Raw genomic sequence first — 19,018 nt, 5'->3', positions numbered from 1 at the left:
TGCCACATAATGGCTTTGAAAATATCTGGCCCACAGCCAAACTTTATTGCCGAGCCCTTCTGTAAATTGTCCTGGAGTGGTGTGTGAATAAGTTTATGCATGAATGTATGCAAAGATATGGATTAGCATTTTGGTCTTTTGATCTCTGGATCAATGGGCAATTAGCTGCCGTTTCTCACTGTTGTGCACTAATTGAGTGCTGAATAGTGTGTGTAGGACTGTGTAGACCAGGAGTACTCCAATGTGTCTCTTAAAGGTCCACAGGTTTATTAGGTACATAGAAGACAAGAAATATACTAGTGCATCTAAAAAAAAAATTATATCATTAAAAAGTTACATTATTTCAGTAATTCAATTTAAAATGTAAAACTAATATATTATATAGATGTATGAAATACACAGAATGATTTATTTTAAGTGTTTATTTTTCTTTTATTGTTGGTGATTATGGCTTGCAGCCAATGAAAACCCAAAGATCAGTGTCTCCAAAAATTCGAATATAATATAAGACCAACTGATACTTTTGACAGTGTGAGCAGTGTACCAAATCCTGCTGGAAAATGAAATCCACATCTCCGTAAAAGTTGTCAGCAGAGGGAGGCGTGAAGTGCTGTAAGATTTTGTGGGAAAACAAAACTGCACTGACTTTAGACTTGATAATAAAACACAGTGGATCAACAGCAGCAGATGAAATGTCTCTCCAAACCATCTCTGATCATCAGTAAACATTACTTTTCATTTATAAATCAAGGGAGCAGAGTCTGGAGGAAGAGTGGAGAGACACACAGTCCAAACTGCTTGAGGTCTAGTGTGAAGTTTTCACAAGTGGTTGTACAGCTATGAAATTTATATCACTTCCCATTTTCTAACGACTCGTGTGAACACGTTAAAGCCCTGCAAAGCTAAATAAGGTCCGAGACATTTGTAAAAGTTATTAGAATTTAATATTAGAATATATAGAATATATAGAAGGGTGTCCAAACTTTTGCATAACACTTCTTTAATTTTTTGCTACAATGAAACAAATGCCTTTTGCAATTTACCTTCCGCTGAAATACAGATATTTTGAGCTTGGTACCCAAACAAGGGTTTGTAATATACAGCTTTAAAAAAATTAAGAGAACACTTCAGTTTCTGAATCAGTTTCTCTGATTTTGCTATTTATAGGTATATATTTGAGTAAAATGAACATTGTTGGTTTATTTTAAAAACGACAGACAACATTTGTGTGGACAGCAAATTCCAAATAAAAATATTTTAATTTAGAGCATTTATTTGCAGAAAATTAGAAATGTGTAAAAAAAAAAGATGATTCAGGCTTCAACAAATGCAAAGAAAACAAGTTTATATTTATAAAGTTTTAAAAGTTCAGAAATCAATATTTGGTGGAATAACCCTGTTTTTTAATCACAGTTTTCATGCATCTTGGCATGTTCTCCTCCACCAGTTTTACACACTGCTTTTGGATAAGTTTTATGCCTTTACTCCTGATGCAAAAAATTCAAGCAGTTCAGTTTGGTTTGATGGCTTGTGATCATCCTTCTTCCTCTTGATTATACCAGAGGTTAAGTTTGGTAAAATCAAAGAAACTCATCACATTTAAGTGGTCTCTTATTTTTTTCAGAGCTGTACAACACAACTTCTTGTTTTGGCCAACTGCCAATACCCTTACAGTTTAGACTTGGAGGCACAACATTTATTTAAGACACAAGGACAAATAATCCCTTCAGTTAACTGGACCTGCGTTGATGTAAATATTAACAAGGTGCGTTTTATGGAGAGTTGATCAGTAACTTACCTTTTGCGTAAGTTGTTAAACTCGTGCTGTCGTCGCTTCTTTACCTCCTCCAGCTCTGAGGGTCTAAATGCAAACTTTAATTCCTCAGCTGAAACCCGAGAAAAGAGGACATCCGCCAGAGGAACTTTAATACCCTGTGGATCTCCTTCACATACGCATCCATTTCTGGCCTGGGGTCTGTTTAAAAATGGAATAAAATAAAATAAAAAGCCAAAACAGTATTGTTAATAATAGTAAAAAAAAACAACAACAAAAATACATGCCTGTGGTTTAAAAGCTAACTAAACCATGTATGAAAATTTCAACCTTTATAGATCAGTATTTTATTTTATTTCTTTTTTTTTGTTTTTAGTTAACTTAAAAATATCTAAGAGCTAATCTTTATTTATGAATATAATTATGGACATCAACTATATTACTAGTAAAACTAATATTTTGGCAAATCTAAAAATCACTATCTACTACAATAATATTATTTGTATTCATATACAAGCATTCAAGCATACTGTGGCTGGGTGGTAAATTTGAATTAATTAGGTTATTTATTATACTGTTTTAATGTGATTTTTGATTTTTTTACATATAGAAGCTGTCAGAGGGAATCTTAGTAGATAGACTTGTGCTTCTGTCAGAAATATGTAAAGATTTTTTTTGTGTGTGTGTACGGTAGTGATTTTCAAAACAAGAAGGTTATTTTTGCACCATGTTCAATATAAAAGCATGTAAACTTAGAAGAAGCTGCTTGCTATTCTTAAACTTGGAATACCAATAAACTTATTTTTCATTTTTAAATAAATCAAAATTGTAACAAAGGATCACTCATATATTTGAATATCAAGATTGTATTTTTTTACAGTACACCCAGGCCTTATTCATACAGCATTCTCGAATAGCATCACAGCGCACTCGGGAGGAAAGCGCAGCAACTCGGTTCTGATACATCAGCTCACAGATGCAGCCTTGTGCTGATCCACATCACTCTTAAGAGTGATGTGGGGAGAGAGCGCCATCTACCCACCCAGAAATAGAAAGGCCAATTGTGCTCTCTCAGGGCTCTGTTAGGCCTCCGATGGCAAGCAACATGAACAGGATTCGAACTAGCGATCTCCTGATCATAGTGGCATTGCTTAGCCTGCTGCACCACTCAGAGCCCAGTGCTGCTTGCTATTCTTAAACTTGGAATACCAATAAACCTTTATTTTTCAGTTTTAAATAAATAAAAATTGTAACAAAGGATCACTTATATATTTGAATATCAAGATTTTATTTTTAACAGTATTGCCCAGGCCTTATTCATACTGTCCACATAAATACTTTAGCTTTTCGTTATTTTAAAAACATAACCTTTTTTTTATAATTTTATTTCTAAGCCCATTTTCTCCCCAGTTTACATGGCCAATTACCCAAACTCACTCATTAGAACTCCCCCTATCACTAATAGTTCAACCCAACACACCAGGAGGGTGAAGACTAACACATGCCTCCTCCAATACATGTGAAGTCAGACTCCGCCTCTTTTAGAACTGCTGCAGCTGATGTGGGGAGAGAGCGCCATCTACCCACCCAGAAAGAGCAAGGCCACTTATACTCTCTCAGGGCTCTGGCAGGCCTCCGATGGCAAGCTGCATGAACAGGATTCGAACCGGCAATCCTATAATCATAGTGGCATTGCTTAGCCCGCTGGACCACTCAGAGCCCAGTGCTGCTTGCTATTCTTAAACTTGGAATACCAATAAACCTTTATTTTTCAGTTTTAAATAAATGAAAATTGTAACAAAGGATCTCTCATATATTTGAATATCAAGATTATATTTTTTACACTATCGCCCAGGCCTTATTCATATTGTCCACATGAATACTTTAGTTTTTCATATTTACAACATTTGCATGTAAAAACACAAACATTACAATTATGCAGATTTAAATAATCTTCTACATTGCAGATTAACTTAAAAAACATGAAATAATTAAGGGACACATATGGAATTATGTAGTAAACAGTAAAACATTGCTAATCCTCCACAGTCCCACAATAGAGATAAGCTGAAGCTTTACAGCCTTAACTGTAACATTCATTAACATTATTATCTGGGATAGCCTTTAATCCTTTAACTTCTGCTTGGCTATTTGGTAGAGCACATTTGAGTCACTATGGGTGCAAACTAATTCTAAACAGTGTCTAAACTATAGTTTGTAGCTTAGAAAAAATGGTTAGTAGTAAGTAGAGTATACTCAAATATCCATGTAAAACAGACAGGGAAGAGCACATACACATACATAAAAAATGTAATACACTGTTCTCAACACATATACAAAGGAAAAACATGAAGAAAATAAATAAATGGTTAAATTAATAAATAAAGAATAAATACTGCTAGAGAATGCTGCATGCCTCATCACTTCCTGTTAGTAAAAAAAACGAGTTAATGTTAATAATTTGTGTACAAACACACAAGATTACTATACAGTCTATACCCTATAGTATTAGTGTGTAGGGAACAGCCCTGATCTTATAATAGTCGTTTTCTATGGTAGAGACTATTATTATTATTAATAGCCATGATTTGGCAACAGAGCTTCAAATTTTCTTATTTTACAATTTGAGAAAAGTCAGAGTTTCTCAACATCATGAAAATAAAATGAACTGGTCGAATGTGTGTGTGTGTCTGTGTGTATGTCTTTGTGTGTGTGTGTGTGTTTTTGTTTGTGTGTTAATGGCAGGGCGTTGGCATTTGTATTTGCATAGCTGCGTTAAGGGCTTGAAAACGATCCACCACTCAAGTAATAGCTGCTCTGTAGTGAAAGAACAGATGAAAGGAGAATAATAATAAAGTATACAGATAAACAGATACAGGACTACAGTCTGTAATTATAGAACTACAAATTGCTCTTACATGGTAAATAGAGCTTTTTTAAATTTAAATTTTAAATTTTTAAAACAACTAAACAAAGCAACTTTTAAAATGAAGTGAGAATGTGAGAAAATGATCAGGCCATTTCCGACCCTACAGACACTGATCGTGTCAAAACCACATAAACATATTCTTGGCAGCAGACGACACTGAAAGAAATGGTCTGTAGTGGCTGCTGGGGGGGTTACATAAAAGAAATGTTGCTGAAAATGCTGAAAATATGCTATGACCGATTAATTAGGTATCTGACTATTCATTAATGCATAGTGTGTTTTCAACCCAAACAAATATATATATATATATATATATATATATATATATATATATATATATATATATATATATATATATATATATATATATACAAATATAGTTTCTACAAGTTCATGATGAATTTATGTTTAGGAAGTGCAACCTGTATGCATAAATCTCTCACCTTTCCTATTGGCTCCTGCCACCATCTATGTGTAGTCATTCCCCCTTTGACTATGTATGTGTACCCTTTGCCTGGCCTCAGTGTTGAAGGCTGTCAGAGCAAGTTACAACATAAATATCTTTAAATAGTATGCTGCTTTCAAGACGTACTGCTCTAAACACAATATGTTTTTTTAAATGATATTATTATGTGTACAATAGAGAAAGAGAGAGCCTAAACTACATTTTTTTTTACTCCCAATGACCGATTAGTTATGAATCTGACTTATCATTAATGCATAGTGTGTTTTTCACGCAAACAAATCCCAAGCTTTCCACAATACTTCTTGTAGATATAATGTAATAATGTGTTTACTTTAAAATATCTAAAACAAAAGGCACGATCTGGCATGGCCATGCCCAGCTAACTCTTTCTAAGACTTTATAATAATAATAATAATAATAATAATAATATATTTTATTTATATAGCGCTTTTCAAAATTCTCAAAGACGCTTTACATACAAAGATAAGGCACAAAGTAAAAAAAGGCAAAATTACAACAACAACAATAATAAGGGACACAGTCTTTAAATTGAACACAAAAATAATATAGGCAGTTTTACCAGTGATAATTTATATATATTTATAATATATTTTATGATGATTTTTTGTTTATATAAGTGCAACCTGCATAAATAAATCTCACACCTCACCTTTCCTATTGGCTCCTGCCACCATCTATGTATAGTCATTTCCCCGGCTACCTTTGTGTACCCTTTGCCTGGCCTCAGTGTTGAAGGCAATAAATAGTTAAATAGTATGCTGCTTTTAAGACATACTGCTCTAAACACAATATGTATTTTTATAATATTATTATGTGTACAATAGAGAAAGAAAAAGCCTAAACTTTCTCCAAAAAAAACATTCTTTTTAAAAGTTACTAAAAGTTTCCAGCTCTATAGGTCTGTTGTTTGTCACCAGAGTGTGGGTGTTTTGAAGCAGACCACAGGGCTGAGAGCACAGTTTGCAGCAACTTCCTCATACTTCCTCTTTCTGAAACTGCTTTACACGTTATTTGAAACCGAGAGTCAGTAAAATTGTGTCACCAAAGATGTTTCCATGTCATGGGGAAAATACAGGGGGAGACAAAGTGATAACAGTTAGGGGTGGAAGGGTACATTTAACAGGGTTCCCGCAGGTCCTTAAAAAGTCTTTTTTAGATGGTGTGTTTAATGCCGGTGGGAAAACACATACAGCGAGTTACTGGGGGGAGAACTAGGGTTAGTGTAGAGCAAGCTAACATTAGCAGTGAGTTATCTAACATTATTGGGGAGAAAACTAAGGTTAGCGTAGAGCAAGCTAACATTAGCAGTGAGTTATCTAACATTACTGGGGAGAGAAATAAGGTTAGAGTAGAGGTAGCTATCATTAGTGGAGAGCTATCTAACATTACTAGTGAGAGAACTAGGGTTAGCATAGAGCTAGCAACCATTAGCAGTGAGTTATCTAACATTACTGTGGAGAGAACTAAGGTTAGTGTAGAGCTAGCGAACATTAGCAGCGAGTTATCTAACATTACTGGTGAGAGAACTAAGGTTAGCATAGAGCTAGCAACCATTAGCAGTGAGTTATCTAACATTACTGGGAAGAAAACTAGGGTTAACGTAGAGCTAGATAACATTAATGGCGAGCTATCTATACATTTTTGGGGAGAAAACTAGGGTTAGCGTAGAGCTAGCTATCATTAGTGGAGAGCTATCTAACATTACTGTGGAGAGACCTAAGGTTAGCGTAGAGCTAGCTAACATTAGCAGGGAGTTATCTAACATTACTGGGGAGAGAACTAAGGTTAGCGTAGAGCTAGCTAACATTAGCAGTGAGTTATCTAACATTACTGGGGAGAAAACTAAGGTTAGCGGAGAGCTAGCTAACATTAGCGGAGAGCTAGCTAACATTACTGGGGAGAGAACTAAGGTTAGCGCAGTTAACATTAGTGGTAAGCTAGCTAACATACTAACGTTAGCGGGGAGTTGGCTACGTTACCAGGGAGAAAACTTGGGTTAGTGGAGAGTTAGCTAACATTAGTGGGGAGCTACATAATGTTACTGGGGAGAGAACTAAGTTTAGCATAGAGCAAGCTAACATTAGCGGAGAGCAAGCTAACATTAGCGGAGAGCTAGCTAACGTTAACGGGAAGAGAACTAAGGTTAGTTGAGTTAACATTAGCGGCGAGCTAAAAACTAGTTTTTTTTTCCCCAGCTTTTTTCTGCAGCTTAGCCAATCAGCTCTCCCTCCTGCCACCGCCTCTAAACCCATACATCACCCAGTGCCCCTCCCAAACTACCCCTTCCATTTTTTTGCCTTTTTTCAAATTTCAAATGTCTCTTTAAAAGTTTATCTCACTGCCATCTAGATTTCTATAAACAACTATTTCTAGAATTGATTTTAAAATAGTTAATACTGTACAAAAGCACCAAAAAATAAATTAATTAGATTTGTTTCATGTGAAATTCAAGCTAGATGTGTAAATGACCCCACCCATCCCTCACACGAACTGTTCTCCCTCCTGCCTTCGGGAAGAAGGTACCGCAGCATCCGGTCCAGCACGACCAGATTCTGCAACAGCTTCTACCCCCAAGCCATCAGACTCCTCAACTGCAGAGACTGAACTGATGGTTTTCTGTACATGCACACACACTCTTACCCCACTTACCCCAGAAAATGGAAAGTACTAAAAACACTACTACCTCACTGGACTCTATTGCACACTGTGTAATAGAGGTAATTACTACCTCACTGGTCTTTTTTGCACACTGCATAATTTGCACACTGTCTTGTTATTTATTATTCTTTGTCTGTATTGTGTTGTATTGTCTGTCTGCACTTTGGTCCTGTTGCACTTATTGTTCTGTCTACACTGTGTTTATGTGCACCATGGTCCCTGGAGGAACGTTGTTTCGTTTCACTGTGTACTCTGTATATAGCTGAAATGACAATAAAAACCACTTTGACTTTGACTTTGACTTTTTTGACTTTGAAATTAGGGGGTAAAAAAGATAGCAATTATTATTAACTGTGTAAACAATATAAGTATTATTCCTCAAAACAGATTTAAAAAGACAAAAAAAAAAGGTTAATGTGGGCGATGCTAAATATACCCACAAGTCTAGAATGAATTAAAAACAACAGCAGAATGCAATAAAAAAATAAATAAATCTGTTGGATCTATACGAAAAAAAAGTACATCAACACCAAACAACACCAAACACAAGATTACTATACAGTCCATACCCTACTGAATTAGTGAGTCATTTTCTGTGGCAGACGGTTGATAAAAGTAAAGAGGAAGCTACACAATGGTAGACATTGACCTGTCCCAATTTTTGTGAGATGTTCTGCTGCCATCAAGTTCTAAATGAGTTAAAGTTTTCCATGAAATGGTAAAAGGTCTCACTATCTGATATGTGTCACATGTTCTGATATTTATATGTATCTTCATTGTACACAGCGTACTAACGCTGTTTTAGGAATTTGAGTTGATAATGTCAGAACTTTGTGCTTCGCAAAGACAACACTAAGATCTAAGATCTTAGATCTAATCAGGAAAGTGCATAACATACTGCAAAAGCCATCCATATAAAGAAATCCAGATTTCTTTTTTTCCATTATATTTACCCCAAACACCCCAAACTTTCTCTACTAAAGACTAATTTTTATTCTCTTGCTTTAAAGACATGAACCTTGATGATTTGCTTCTTTTATTTGTTATTTTACTTGCTATTTTGGTTTGTTCTGTTGTGTTATTTTGTTTACTTACTGCTCTAGAAAGGTGCAATATAAATAAAGCTTACTTACATACTTATGTCTTACTATTACTATTGTTTTTTTTTTTCCTCTAACAGGTAATGCTTTAATTAGGATAATTCACTCGTTTTTCATTAAAAAAAATACATGTAAAAATACTTTTAAAAGACCAACATATAAAACATTAGTTTTACATTTACACTGAAAAATAACATTTCAATTTAGTTTTAGATTTAGTTTTTGCAGGGGGTGGTTGCAAATATGTAAGATGAACCATTTTCATATTATATGTTTATTACACTAATTAAGGCAAGCAGAAGTTTCATACTGAAAAAAAAATACTTTGAACTATTTTTCCTAGATTTTTAAACTTTAAAATGGGTCAAATTGATCCGGAACACAACAGGAGGGTTTAAGAGTATAAAAAGTATATGTGATGTTTTCTGTGAAACAGCGTGTAAGTGGTAGCTACTTGGAAATGTAGGTCATATGTGTTTTGTAGTCTAAAGTGTTTGAGAAGCCCTGGTCTAGTAGATGGAGAGATAAACGTGTTGCTAAAGCTCAAAGATGGAGTGATTAAATTATAATGTGATCATAAGAATGTAACTCAATGGTGTAGGAGTGGGTTTGACGTTGGGGGGATACATTTGTTAAAATTAATCAAAGCCCACCCAATAGGGAATTACAACATTTGCGAAATTACAGTTAATCACCAAAAAACAAAATCATTTTTTTTCTGTACTTCATATATATATATATATATATATATATATATATATATATATATATGCGTGCAATGTCTGAATTACATACATATGATAAATAAATACACATGTGACAAAAAAACTCATTTGTTTAATTACTATTTTAAATAATATAACAGATTTGGTTATTATTATTATTATTGCAGTATATTGTCATTGTTGCAATTCATTGCTCTCATCACTGACCTGACGAGTAAAGCCAGTGTTGTGCCAAATTTAGCACCCTAAGCCGAGCATTTACAAAAACAGGGATTGACATGACAAAGAAAATAATAATGATATTTAATAACTTTAAAATGAAATAAAATAAAACATAAAAACAGAATTAGTATTAATACTACTACTACTACGACTACTATTACTAATACTACTACTACTACTAATAATAAAGCTTGGTTTAATTGATTAGAAATTAAGGTCAAAAGAAGATAAGATTAATACAACAAAAATGAGTTAAAATTAAGCTAAAACTAACTTTTAAATAATACAATAAAAATACAAATAAATAATTTAACTAAAAAGAATAAAAGCAATAATAATAAAATTATAATAGTAATAAAAGAATATATAACAAGTCAGAAAACATTTAGGCAGTTTTTTTTCCATTTCTAGGTGAACAAAAAATATAACAAACAGCCACATTTAGAGCTGTAAAATATCCAAACTACCGGTAATATTTTGTGGGAGTAAAAATTCTTTAAAAAGAACAAATATGAAAAGAGTTTCTGACAGGAACACAAGGCTGATCTACATCTACTGAGGTTCCATCTGGCAGCTTCTACCTGTTATTCACTTTATCAGCCTTAAGCTCTATAACTCTATATTTGCACTAATGTTTATATGAGTGCTGTTTACAATGCTACTGTTATTCCCTCTTTAATCTCTCTATCACTACTAAACTACTGTCTTGTGTCTCATGTATGTATATATCTGTGACCTTGTTATATTGTACATATTTGTTATATTTAGTGTCTCTTATTTTTTTTTAATATTTATAATTTTTATTTTGCTGTACCTGTTGTAACATTGGGAAGGAGAGTAACATGATTTTAATTATCTGTAGGTCATGTACATATGCAGTATTGACAATAAAACGTTTTTACTTGACTGTAAAATGTAGATTATTCAATTTAAAAAATCATTAAAACGGTAAATTTGACCAAATTTTGCAATAAAAAATAATGAAGACCCATAAGCTCATATTCAACAGCAGTGACTAAATGCAAAATAATATGCAGGTAAATAATAAGTAATATATTAATGATTATGAAGGTCATTATTATAATACTTTGCTCTCTGCCCATATATATTTTTTTAACTGACTGATAAGTTCAGGTAAAGTTAATGTAATTGTCAGGCCCGTCCAGCCAAGCCAAGCACTCTATGCTCAAATAAGGACATTCCCCTAATTAGAGCACACACACACACTCTGAGAAGCATTCCATGCCCAAATAAGGACTTCCTCTAATCAGGGCCCGCACGCAGCCATCCAGCCCTGATTAGAGATCAGACTCACCTGGGCAGAGGTGCTTAAAAGCACGCTGTTTCTCTCTGCTGTCGCTGAGTATTGGTCGCTCACATGGTCTGTGGTTCCAGCCTGTTTGCATCTCTACAAAGCCTTCTTATTCCCAAGCCTGTTTCGCCCTAGTTCCTGGTGTTTCCCTGGACTCCTCCCTGCTTAAGTAGCCCTGTTTAATTTATTGTGTTTGTTTGCCCAGCTTACTTTTTAGTCTAGCCGTTTTCCTAAGCTCTGCTTAGCAGTTTTCTGTTTGCCATTTTCTAGTCTAGTGCTCCCATTGTTTTTCCCCATTCCCCATACTACTTCCTGGTTATATTGTTTTGGCCGTTTCTCTTATTCCTTGTTTCTTTAGTCCCTGTTTCTTTTGGCCCAGTCCAGTTTGCTTTGTCAGTTTTTATATTTGTTTCCTATTTTGCCCAACTTTAGTGTGTTGTACGGTGGCCGAGAAAGCCCAGCGCAGTGCAAATTGAAAAGCGCTGCAAAAGCACAAAACACATCCATCAAAATTACATCACAGGCGCAGCAAAAAGAAAAACGCGCTGCAAAAAGAAAAACGCGCTGCAAATAGAACCACAACACAACGGAAGTGAGTCACAACACAACGGAATTTTCCCGGGGGACCTTAAAAGATGCTGTACCAGCTGTATACAAAGGACAATAAGTGGCAAACAAGCTTCTGAAAAGTAAGTTATGTTTATTACCTGTGATTACCACGGTTGTGTGCATATTATTAAAAGCTCTGCTTCACAAAACGCCTTGTTTGCCACTTATTGTCCTTTGTACATATAGTGAAGTCCGAGACGTTACTGAAGACGCAGCTTAGCTGGCATACCTGTCAAGTTTTGGACTTAAAAATAAGGGATTTTTTCCGCCGCCCCAACAGCCCAAACGAGGGAAAAAAAAATAAATAAATAAATATATATATATATATATATATATATATATATATATATATATATATATATATATATATATATATATATTTTTTTTTTAATATATATATCTATTTTTTTATTTAATAGATTTAAAATTGAAATTGAAGGGTGCACAAATTTACAAAAAGGACATGGATCAGATATATTCCATAAGTAAATAATAGTCCTAAGGGGCCTACACAATTACTAATCTTTCATTAATACTTCTTTCTATCGTTCAGTCCACTCCTGATCAGTTCAGTTAATTTCAGCCCTCTCCACATTTTCTCTCTCTCCAGCTCAACCATCTCTTCTACCCCTTCTAAATAATACATTACATTACATTATAATACATTACCACAATACTTGAGATTTAAACAAATTCTAACAAACCCTAAAACTAGCCCTGAACTAATAGAGTTTGGAAATGATAGTTATTGGCTGATCAGGCACATATGGGCAGGGCATTATATATATATGTAGATTTTTCTCAAACCCTGAATATCTATCTAGCTAATTCTAAAGTTAAGCTTACTGAGTCACAAGCTGGATTTTATTAAACACACAGTGGGTTTAATTTATGTTTTGATTCAGAGAAGAGTCTTTTTAACCAGCTATCAGAAACAATCTCATCACATTTTACATGGTTAATTACCTTTCTTTTAGAAAAATCTCCGTATATCCAGATTAGTTTTAACGACAGCTGCTCCGACTAGCTGCCTGAACTCACAGCGAGGGGAGGGGCGGGGTTTCCCGCACACTAAACTGCGCTCCGCAAAACCAGCTAGCTGATTGGCTGTTTCTGCTGAAAGGCGGGACTTTCTCCTTGAACCGGCACCACGATTGGTTAAGAGACACACAGCGGTCAGTGCATTGTCGCCTGTGGCCTATATATTTTTTTATTTAGTATAATACGGGAAATTTACGGGAAAATACTAATACGGGAGGACGGCGGGACAGAGGAGTAAAATACGGTAGTTTCCCGGCCAAAACGGGAGACTTGACAGGTATGAGCTGGTACAGTATCTTTTAAGGTCCCCCGGGAAAATTCCGTTGTGACTCACTTCCGTTGTGTTGTGGTTGTATTTGCAGCGCGTTTTTCTAGTTGCAGCGCGTTTTTCTAGTTGCTGTGCCTGTGTTGTAATTTTGATGGATGTGTTTTGTGCTTTTGCAGCGCTTTTCAATTTGCACTGCGTTGGGCTTTCTCGGCCACCGTAGTGTTGCTCTATTCTACTTTATTTTTGTAGTTTTGTTGTTTATTTTTAATTAAATTCTACTGCTTCGTTTTTTCATCCCAGCAGTTGTCTCTTATTTCCTTTTTGCCTGTTAAGTCAGGCATGACAGTAATAAACTGGCAGATTAGTATAATATGGGTTATTTATCCAGACAGGGATTAGGCCTAATTGTACACTATAATTTCCTATTAATAAAAAAAAAAATCTCCATTCTAAATGCTGTGTCTAAACTCTAATCCCTGTGTTAGAAACGGTCAGGCTGTGCTCACCCTGCCCTGTGCTCCTTCAGGCTGTAGGGAACACTGCTGTAACTGTTCTCCAGGTGCTGGAAACTCCTCTCCACCAGTTTCTCCATGGAGTCCAGTCTTTGCTGAACATCAAGCACAGTCGATTCACTCGCCGTCCAGTTATACATCAAAACAGCTCCCGTGATTAAAATCACACAGAAAACCGCTCTCTTCTTCTGCAGCCGCATCGCTCCCTGCAAACAACCAACACAGAGCACAGAATCAGCTCTAACCCGCGCTGCTCCCTTATCACTATCTGCACCTGTGAAACTTCACACACCTCGCTTCAGCATCCTATTCTCAGACTGCACACACACACGAACAATCTGGAATTTTACAGTCAAACAAAAGTGTATTGTAATTAAAATTACATTACATATTAAACTAAATCAGTAAAAGTACGTAACACAGCAAGAATATATATTACTAGGGCTGTGCCATATCGTATCGTATGCAATAATATCACCTACATTCTTTAATATCGTGAACGATATCATAGCCTGAAATATCGATCCTGATTCACCCAACCTTAATTATCACATCAGGGTACTACTTTTTTACTGTTTTTAGCAAAAGAAAAATATCACACGGTTCTCATTTCCCATCATATATCTACTAGAGACTATATATAGAGATTATATCTGTCCAGTATCATTTATTATTTTATATTTGTTGTGCATTATTAGTATAATGACATTCTGGAACACTGACTTCTGTTGCAAATATAATAAAATTCTCGCATTTTAATATATCAGTTAGAGATGTGCCATATTATATCATATGCAATAGTAAAATGTATTTTTCATTTTGTTACAGTACTGTATTTCTGAAATACATATTTTTTTATTTCGATGTTTTCTCATATCGGCAAGAGTATTGTTATCGCGAAAATACCTTGAAATATTGTGATATTATTTTAGTGCCATATCGCCCACCCCTATATATTACACATATTAATACTTTCATATTATTTTAGCATTGACTGACATAAAAAGTAAAATAGTATGCAGGTAAATATATACATTTTAATCCTTTCAGACTTGAATTGTGTTATATATATATATTATACTAGACATGATAAAAAGTGTTTTAAATGCCCCAAAATTAGTAAAAATTAGCTTATATTACTTTGCCTTATTTGTTCTGTAATGCTGACATGCCCCAATATCTCATTTGTCTTTTTTTTTGCCCAGTGCAAAAAGCTAAAAAGCTACAAAAGCTACTGTTTCATTGTCTGGTTTATGATCTTATGATCTTATGATCTATAATAAAAATGTCCAGCTTAAATGACTTTTTTTATTTTTTTATGTCTGACATGCTAAATAGTTCATGACCTTGTTCTGTCTTAAAAAAAAGATGCACTTTAATTTCCTACAATTATTTTTATTACTGTGATTAAGCTTTATATGGAGTAAGGAGACAATATGCTGTAAAATAAGATAAGATAAAATAAGCCTATAAAAGCAATATCAATATTTGTTTCTGCTGTATTTAAGTCTAGTTAAAGCTACAATCATATACAGATCATCCACACTCCAAACTACTAAAGTTGTGTGCAAAAAGAATAAAAATTGGGAAATTACATTAACTAGATAATTAACATTAACTAAATAATTTCAGATACGCAATATAGTATAAACAAAAAGTATATATTAATTCTCAAAGTTCAAGCTTTCAAAATGCAATAAAAGTAATACAATACAAATATATACATTACATGTATATCTGTATGTATTGGTAAATGTAAAATGAAAATTTTACTGTAAACAAAAATAACTGGTCCAGTGAACTGTAGTCTTTAGTGTGGTAAGCGTTTGTGCTGGTGACACCAGAAACACCGCTTTCTGTTTTTTAGGAAATGGCTGTTGATTTTGCACAATTTTGATTGCACATACTGGACAGATCTGCTTTAAAGCTTGATGAAATCTACTGGACATGCTTCCACTATAACCCTAAAAAAACATTCTGTGTTTTTCATTATTTAAAAAAATATTTTGCATTGTAGATTAATACAAAGTAATCCAAACTATAAAAAAATATATATATGGAATTATTATATTACTACACAAAAAAGTGTGAAACAAACCCGTTTTATATTTTAGATTCGTCTAAGTAGTGTTGTGCTGTAAAGAGGTAGAGTTGGTATACAGTAAATAGCTCCATTTGCATAATGTTCTAATCCATGTTATGGCAAGAACTACTAAAAAACTAAAGCAAAGAAAGTAAAGAAAAAAATACTTCCATAATACTACAATTCAAAATGTTATGTTGAAACTTTTAACCGTTTGTATAAACAAATACAATAAAAAAAAATAAAGTAAAAATATTTTTGTATAATTTTTAATATGTATTTTTAACGAGTTTTCAGCTAGTTTTAATGATTTTACAGCAAATTCTACCAGGCTGTGTATTGACAAAAATGTGGTAATATTATATGTATCAAGTTACAGGGAATCCCATTCAGTGTAATGTGATACTGTACACAAGGAGATATATTGCAATGGTATAAAAACACACTATTATATTTATAAAATCTAAATAAAAAAAACGTTTCCTTTCTTTAATCCAATCAGAACAGTGGGATCTAATGACAGAGTACAGCACTGCTATCTAGTGTATGGAAGCCCATTCCTGCCACCTAAAAAAAAATCTAAAAATATATATATTTTTATTATTATTAAGTAAACCGCTTTCTCAATATTTTGACAAACTAAGTCATTATTTTGAGATAGTAAGTCATTGTATGGAGATACTATCTTATTATTTTGAGATACTAAGTCATTATTTTGGGATACTATCTCAATATTTTGATATACTAAGTCATTATTTTGAGATACTAGAGATAGTATCTCTATCTCTCTTTTTGAGATACTATCTCTAGTATCTCAAAATAATGACTTAGTATATCAAAATATTGAGATAGTATCCCAAAATAATGACTTAGTATCTCAAAATAATAAGATAGTATCTCCATACAATGACTTACTATCTCAAAATAATGACTTAGTATCTCAAAATATTGAGATAGCAGTTTACTTAATAATAAAGAAAATTGCTGGATAATTTTTTTTTTTAGGCGGAGGGAATGGGCTTCCACTATAACACTTAAACACTAAAAAACACTTTATATATACACCAATCTTTATGTAATACTGTGTTTCTAAAAATCTATACAGTATTAGAAGAAAAAAATGCTATATTTTAATGTATCTTTTTTTCTCACAACAAGAACAAAATAAAAAGAAAGTGTGATAATGAAATAAAAAATGTTCAGAGGTGTAGCTTCCTGAGAGCAGACTGACTCAGTACTTGAACAAACTACGCAAATCTAAACCTGAACACTATAAAACAGGAAGAACTGTAACTATAAAACATCACATTCTGTAAGGTTCTGTAAATCAGATTTATGTGAGTCCAAAGAACTTAAACATTTAAAGAACGTCTATAGTTCAGGGTTCCTTCCCAGAATCACACATCCAAGCTTAGAGTCACTTAGACAATCTACCACAGAGCAAATACGAGTCCAAAAACTGTCCACGTCTGTGTGGAACATTCAAAAGACATCTACAACCAACTCGCATTTAAATGTTTAATCAGTATCAGGGTTAAATCAACACTGGATTATGATTGGATTCAAAAGGCAGTCAGCATTAACCTTGACCTTGTTTCAACACCCCCAGGCTGTTATTGTAAATAAGAAGGTGTTCTTAATGACTTGCCTGGTTAAATAATAATGAAAATAAATAAAAACCTCACTGTTCAACATTTAATAAACTGTAGATTACATTTCCTTTTCATTTATTTTGCATTTTTAAAGGTATAGATGTTTGTTCATAAAGAACTTTTACTTTCTAGTTAGTATTTTCCTATTTTAACACAAACTAAAATAATTGAAATGGTCATTTTTTTTCCTACATCGTTTTTGAACACTTTGTAGCAAGCTAACAATTTTTGATTAGTAGAACGTTTTCTGAACCTTAAAGGTAACGTTTTATACTGTTAAATCTTTCAATTTTCTGGCTGTTTTTAGACTGCTTGTATTTATGAAACATTATTTAAATAGTTTTCATTTCTAGTTTTGGGAATCTGAATGTTCCCTTCTACGTTCGTCTGTGAGAAACCTGTGTGAGTAACAACGTTGTAATGCAAACCATTATAATGTCACAATTTCAGAAAGTTCCTGGAACATTATTTCTGTAACAGGCTAGGCTAACGTTTCTGGGACCTTTTCAAAACGTTGCTAAACATTCTTATAACGTTCTCTGTTCGCAGGGTAAACGTCTAACGTTATTACCCTGACTTCCAAATGACGTCTATAAAGGACGTTTAAAAGACACTGAAACAAAATTGTTTTTTTTTTTGTCCCTTCGTAAAAAAAACGTAAAATTTGGATTCTCTGTGGACGTCTTTTGAACGTTTGACACGGACGTCAGAAAAACGATTTTTTATGTCTTCAATAAAGGTAAAAAAAAACGTTAAATCTGCATTCTCCGTGGAAGTCTTTTGAACGTTTGACACGGACGTCAGAAAAACGATTTTTTATGTCTTCAATAAAGGTAAAAAAAAACGTTAAATCTGCATTCTCCGTGGAAGTCTTTTGAACGTTTGACACGGACGTCAAACGATTTTTTTATAAGTTCTTATAAAAACGTTCGCTATACATGACCAACTAATGTCTGAAACTTAACATGGTTCAGAATTACAGTCCAAACTGTGAATCTCGGATACTTAAGTATCAGTTACAGACTTCCAAACATCAGCTTCATCCAGCAGACGTTTATAAGAGCAGTATAATGAGATAAATGTTTTCTCCTCTTACCATCAGAAAGGTGGTCAGCAGTTTCCCAGTGCTCTTCATGTCCTCCTCTGCTCACCTGTGAGTGTCTGTAATGAGAGAGCTGGTTAAAATGTGGAGCTCGTGCTGCTAGTGCTCGTGCTCGTGCTGCTGCTGCTGAGAGGAGGTGGAGCAGCAGCAGGCAGGTGTGGGTGGTGTTCAGGCTGTCTGTTGCTGCTGCTGCTGAAAGCTGAAGGTTGACATTGTGCTGAAGGTTTAGCACTTTACTAAGTTACTCAGTTGTTACTCAGTTGCTCCTAAGTGCTCCAAACCACTACCAAAATATCATCTAATTCAAAAGGAGGAGAGTCTCCGCATGCAGCCCACGAGAACTACAGCAGATCTCGCGGTGTGACTCTTATAAAAGAATAAACGAAGAACGTCTCTGATATTACAGCATTACATACAGTAATAGAGCACTATAGAGCACTGCATCACAAAACTCCTCTCAGCCAATCACATTGCAGGGTCAAAACTAACTGTGGTATAACGTAACATATAATATAAATCTATTTAACTAAATAATGCACATTAT

At 34.1% G+C, this 19,018-nt stretch overlaps 1 protein-coding gene across 1 annotated transcript in view; it reads right to left on the bottom strand.

Moving 5' to 3' along the window:
* The window catches only part of b4galnt1a (beta-1,4-N-acetyl-galactosaminyl transferase 1a), a 41,741-nt gene extending 23,103 nt beyond the window's left edge, over window positions 1–18,638 (bottom strand). The window contains exons 1-3 of the mRNA XM_022676903.2: window positions 18,469–18,638; window positions 13,632–13,843; window positions 1,799–1,975 (exon numbers count right to left, since the gene is read on the bottom strand). Coding sequence (XP_022532624.2) covers window positions 1,799–1,975; window positions 13,632–13,843; window positions 18,469–18,507 — 428 coding nt within the window. The 5' untranslated portion in view covers window positions 18,508–18,638. The remainder of the gene's footprint in view (window positions 1–1,798; window positions 1,976–13,631; window positions 13,844–18,468) is intronic.
* Between the last annotated feature and the right edge of the window lie 380 nt (window positions 18,639–19,018).

Source organism: Astyanax mexicanus, chromosome 13, assembly GCF_023375975.1.
Source record: "Astyanax mexicanus isolate ESR-SI-001 chromosome 13, AstMex3_surface, whole genome shotgun sequence".
Taxonomy (NCBI): Eukaryota; Metazoa; Chordata; class Actinopteri; order Characiformes; family Acestrorhamphidae; genus Astyanax; species Astyanax mexicanus.
Note: the sequence above shows the minus strand (reverse complement) of the source record. Positions and strands in the feature narration are given on the sequence as shown.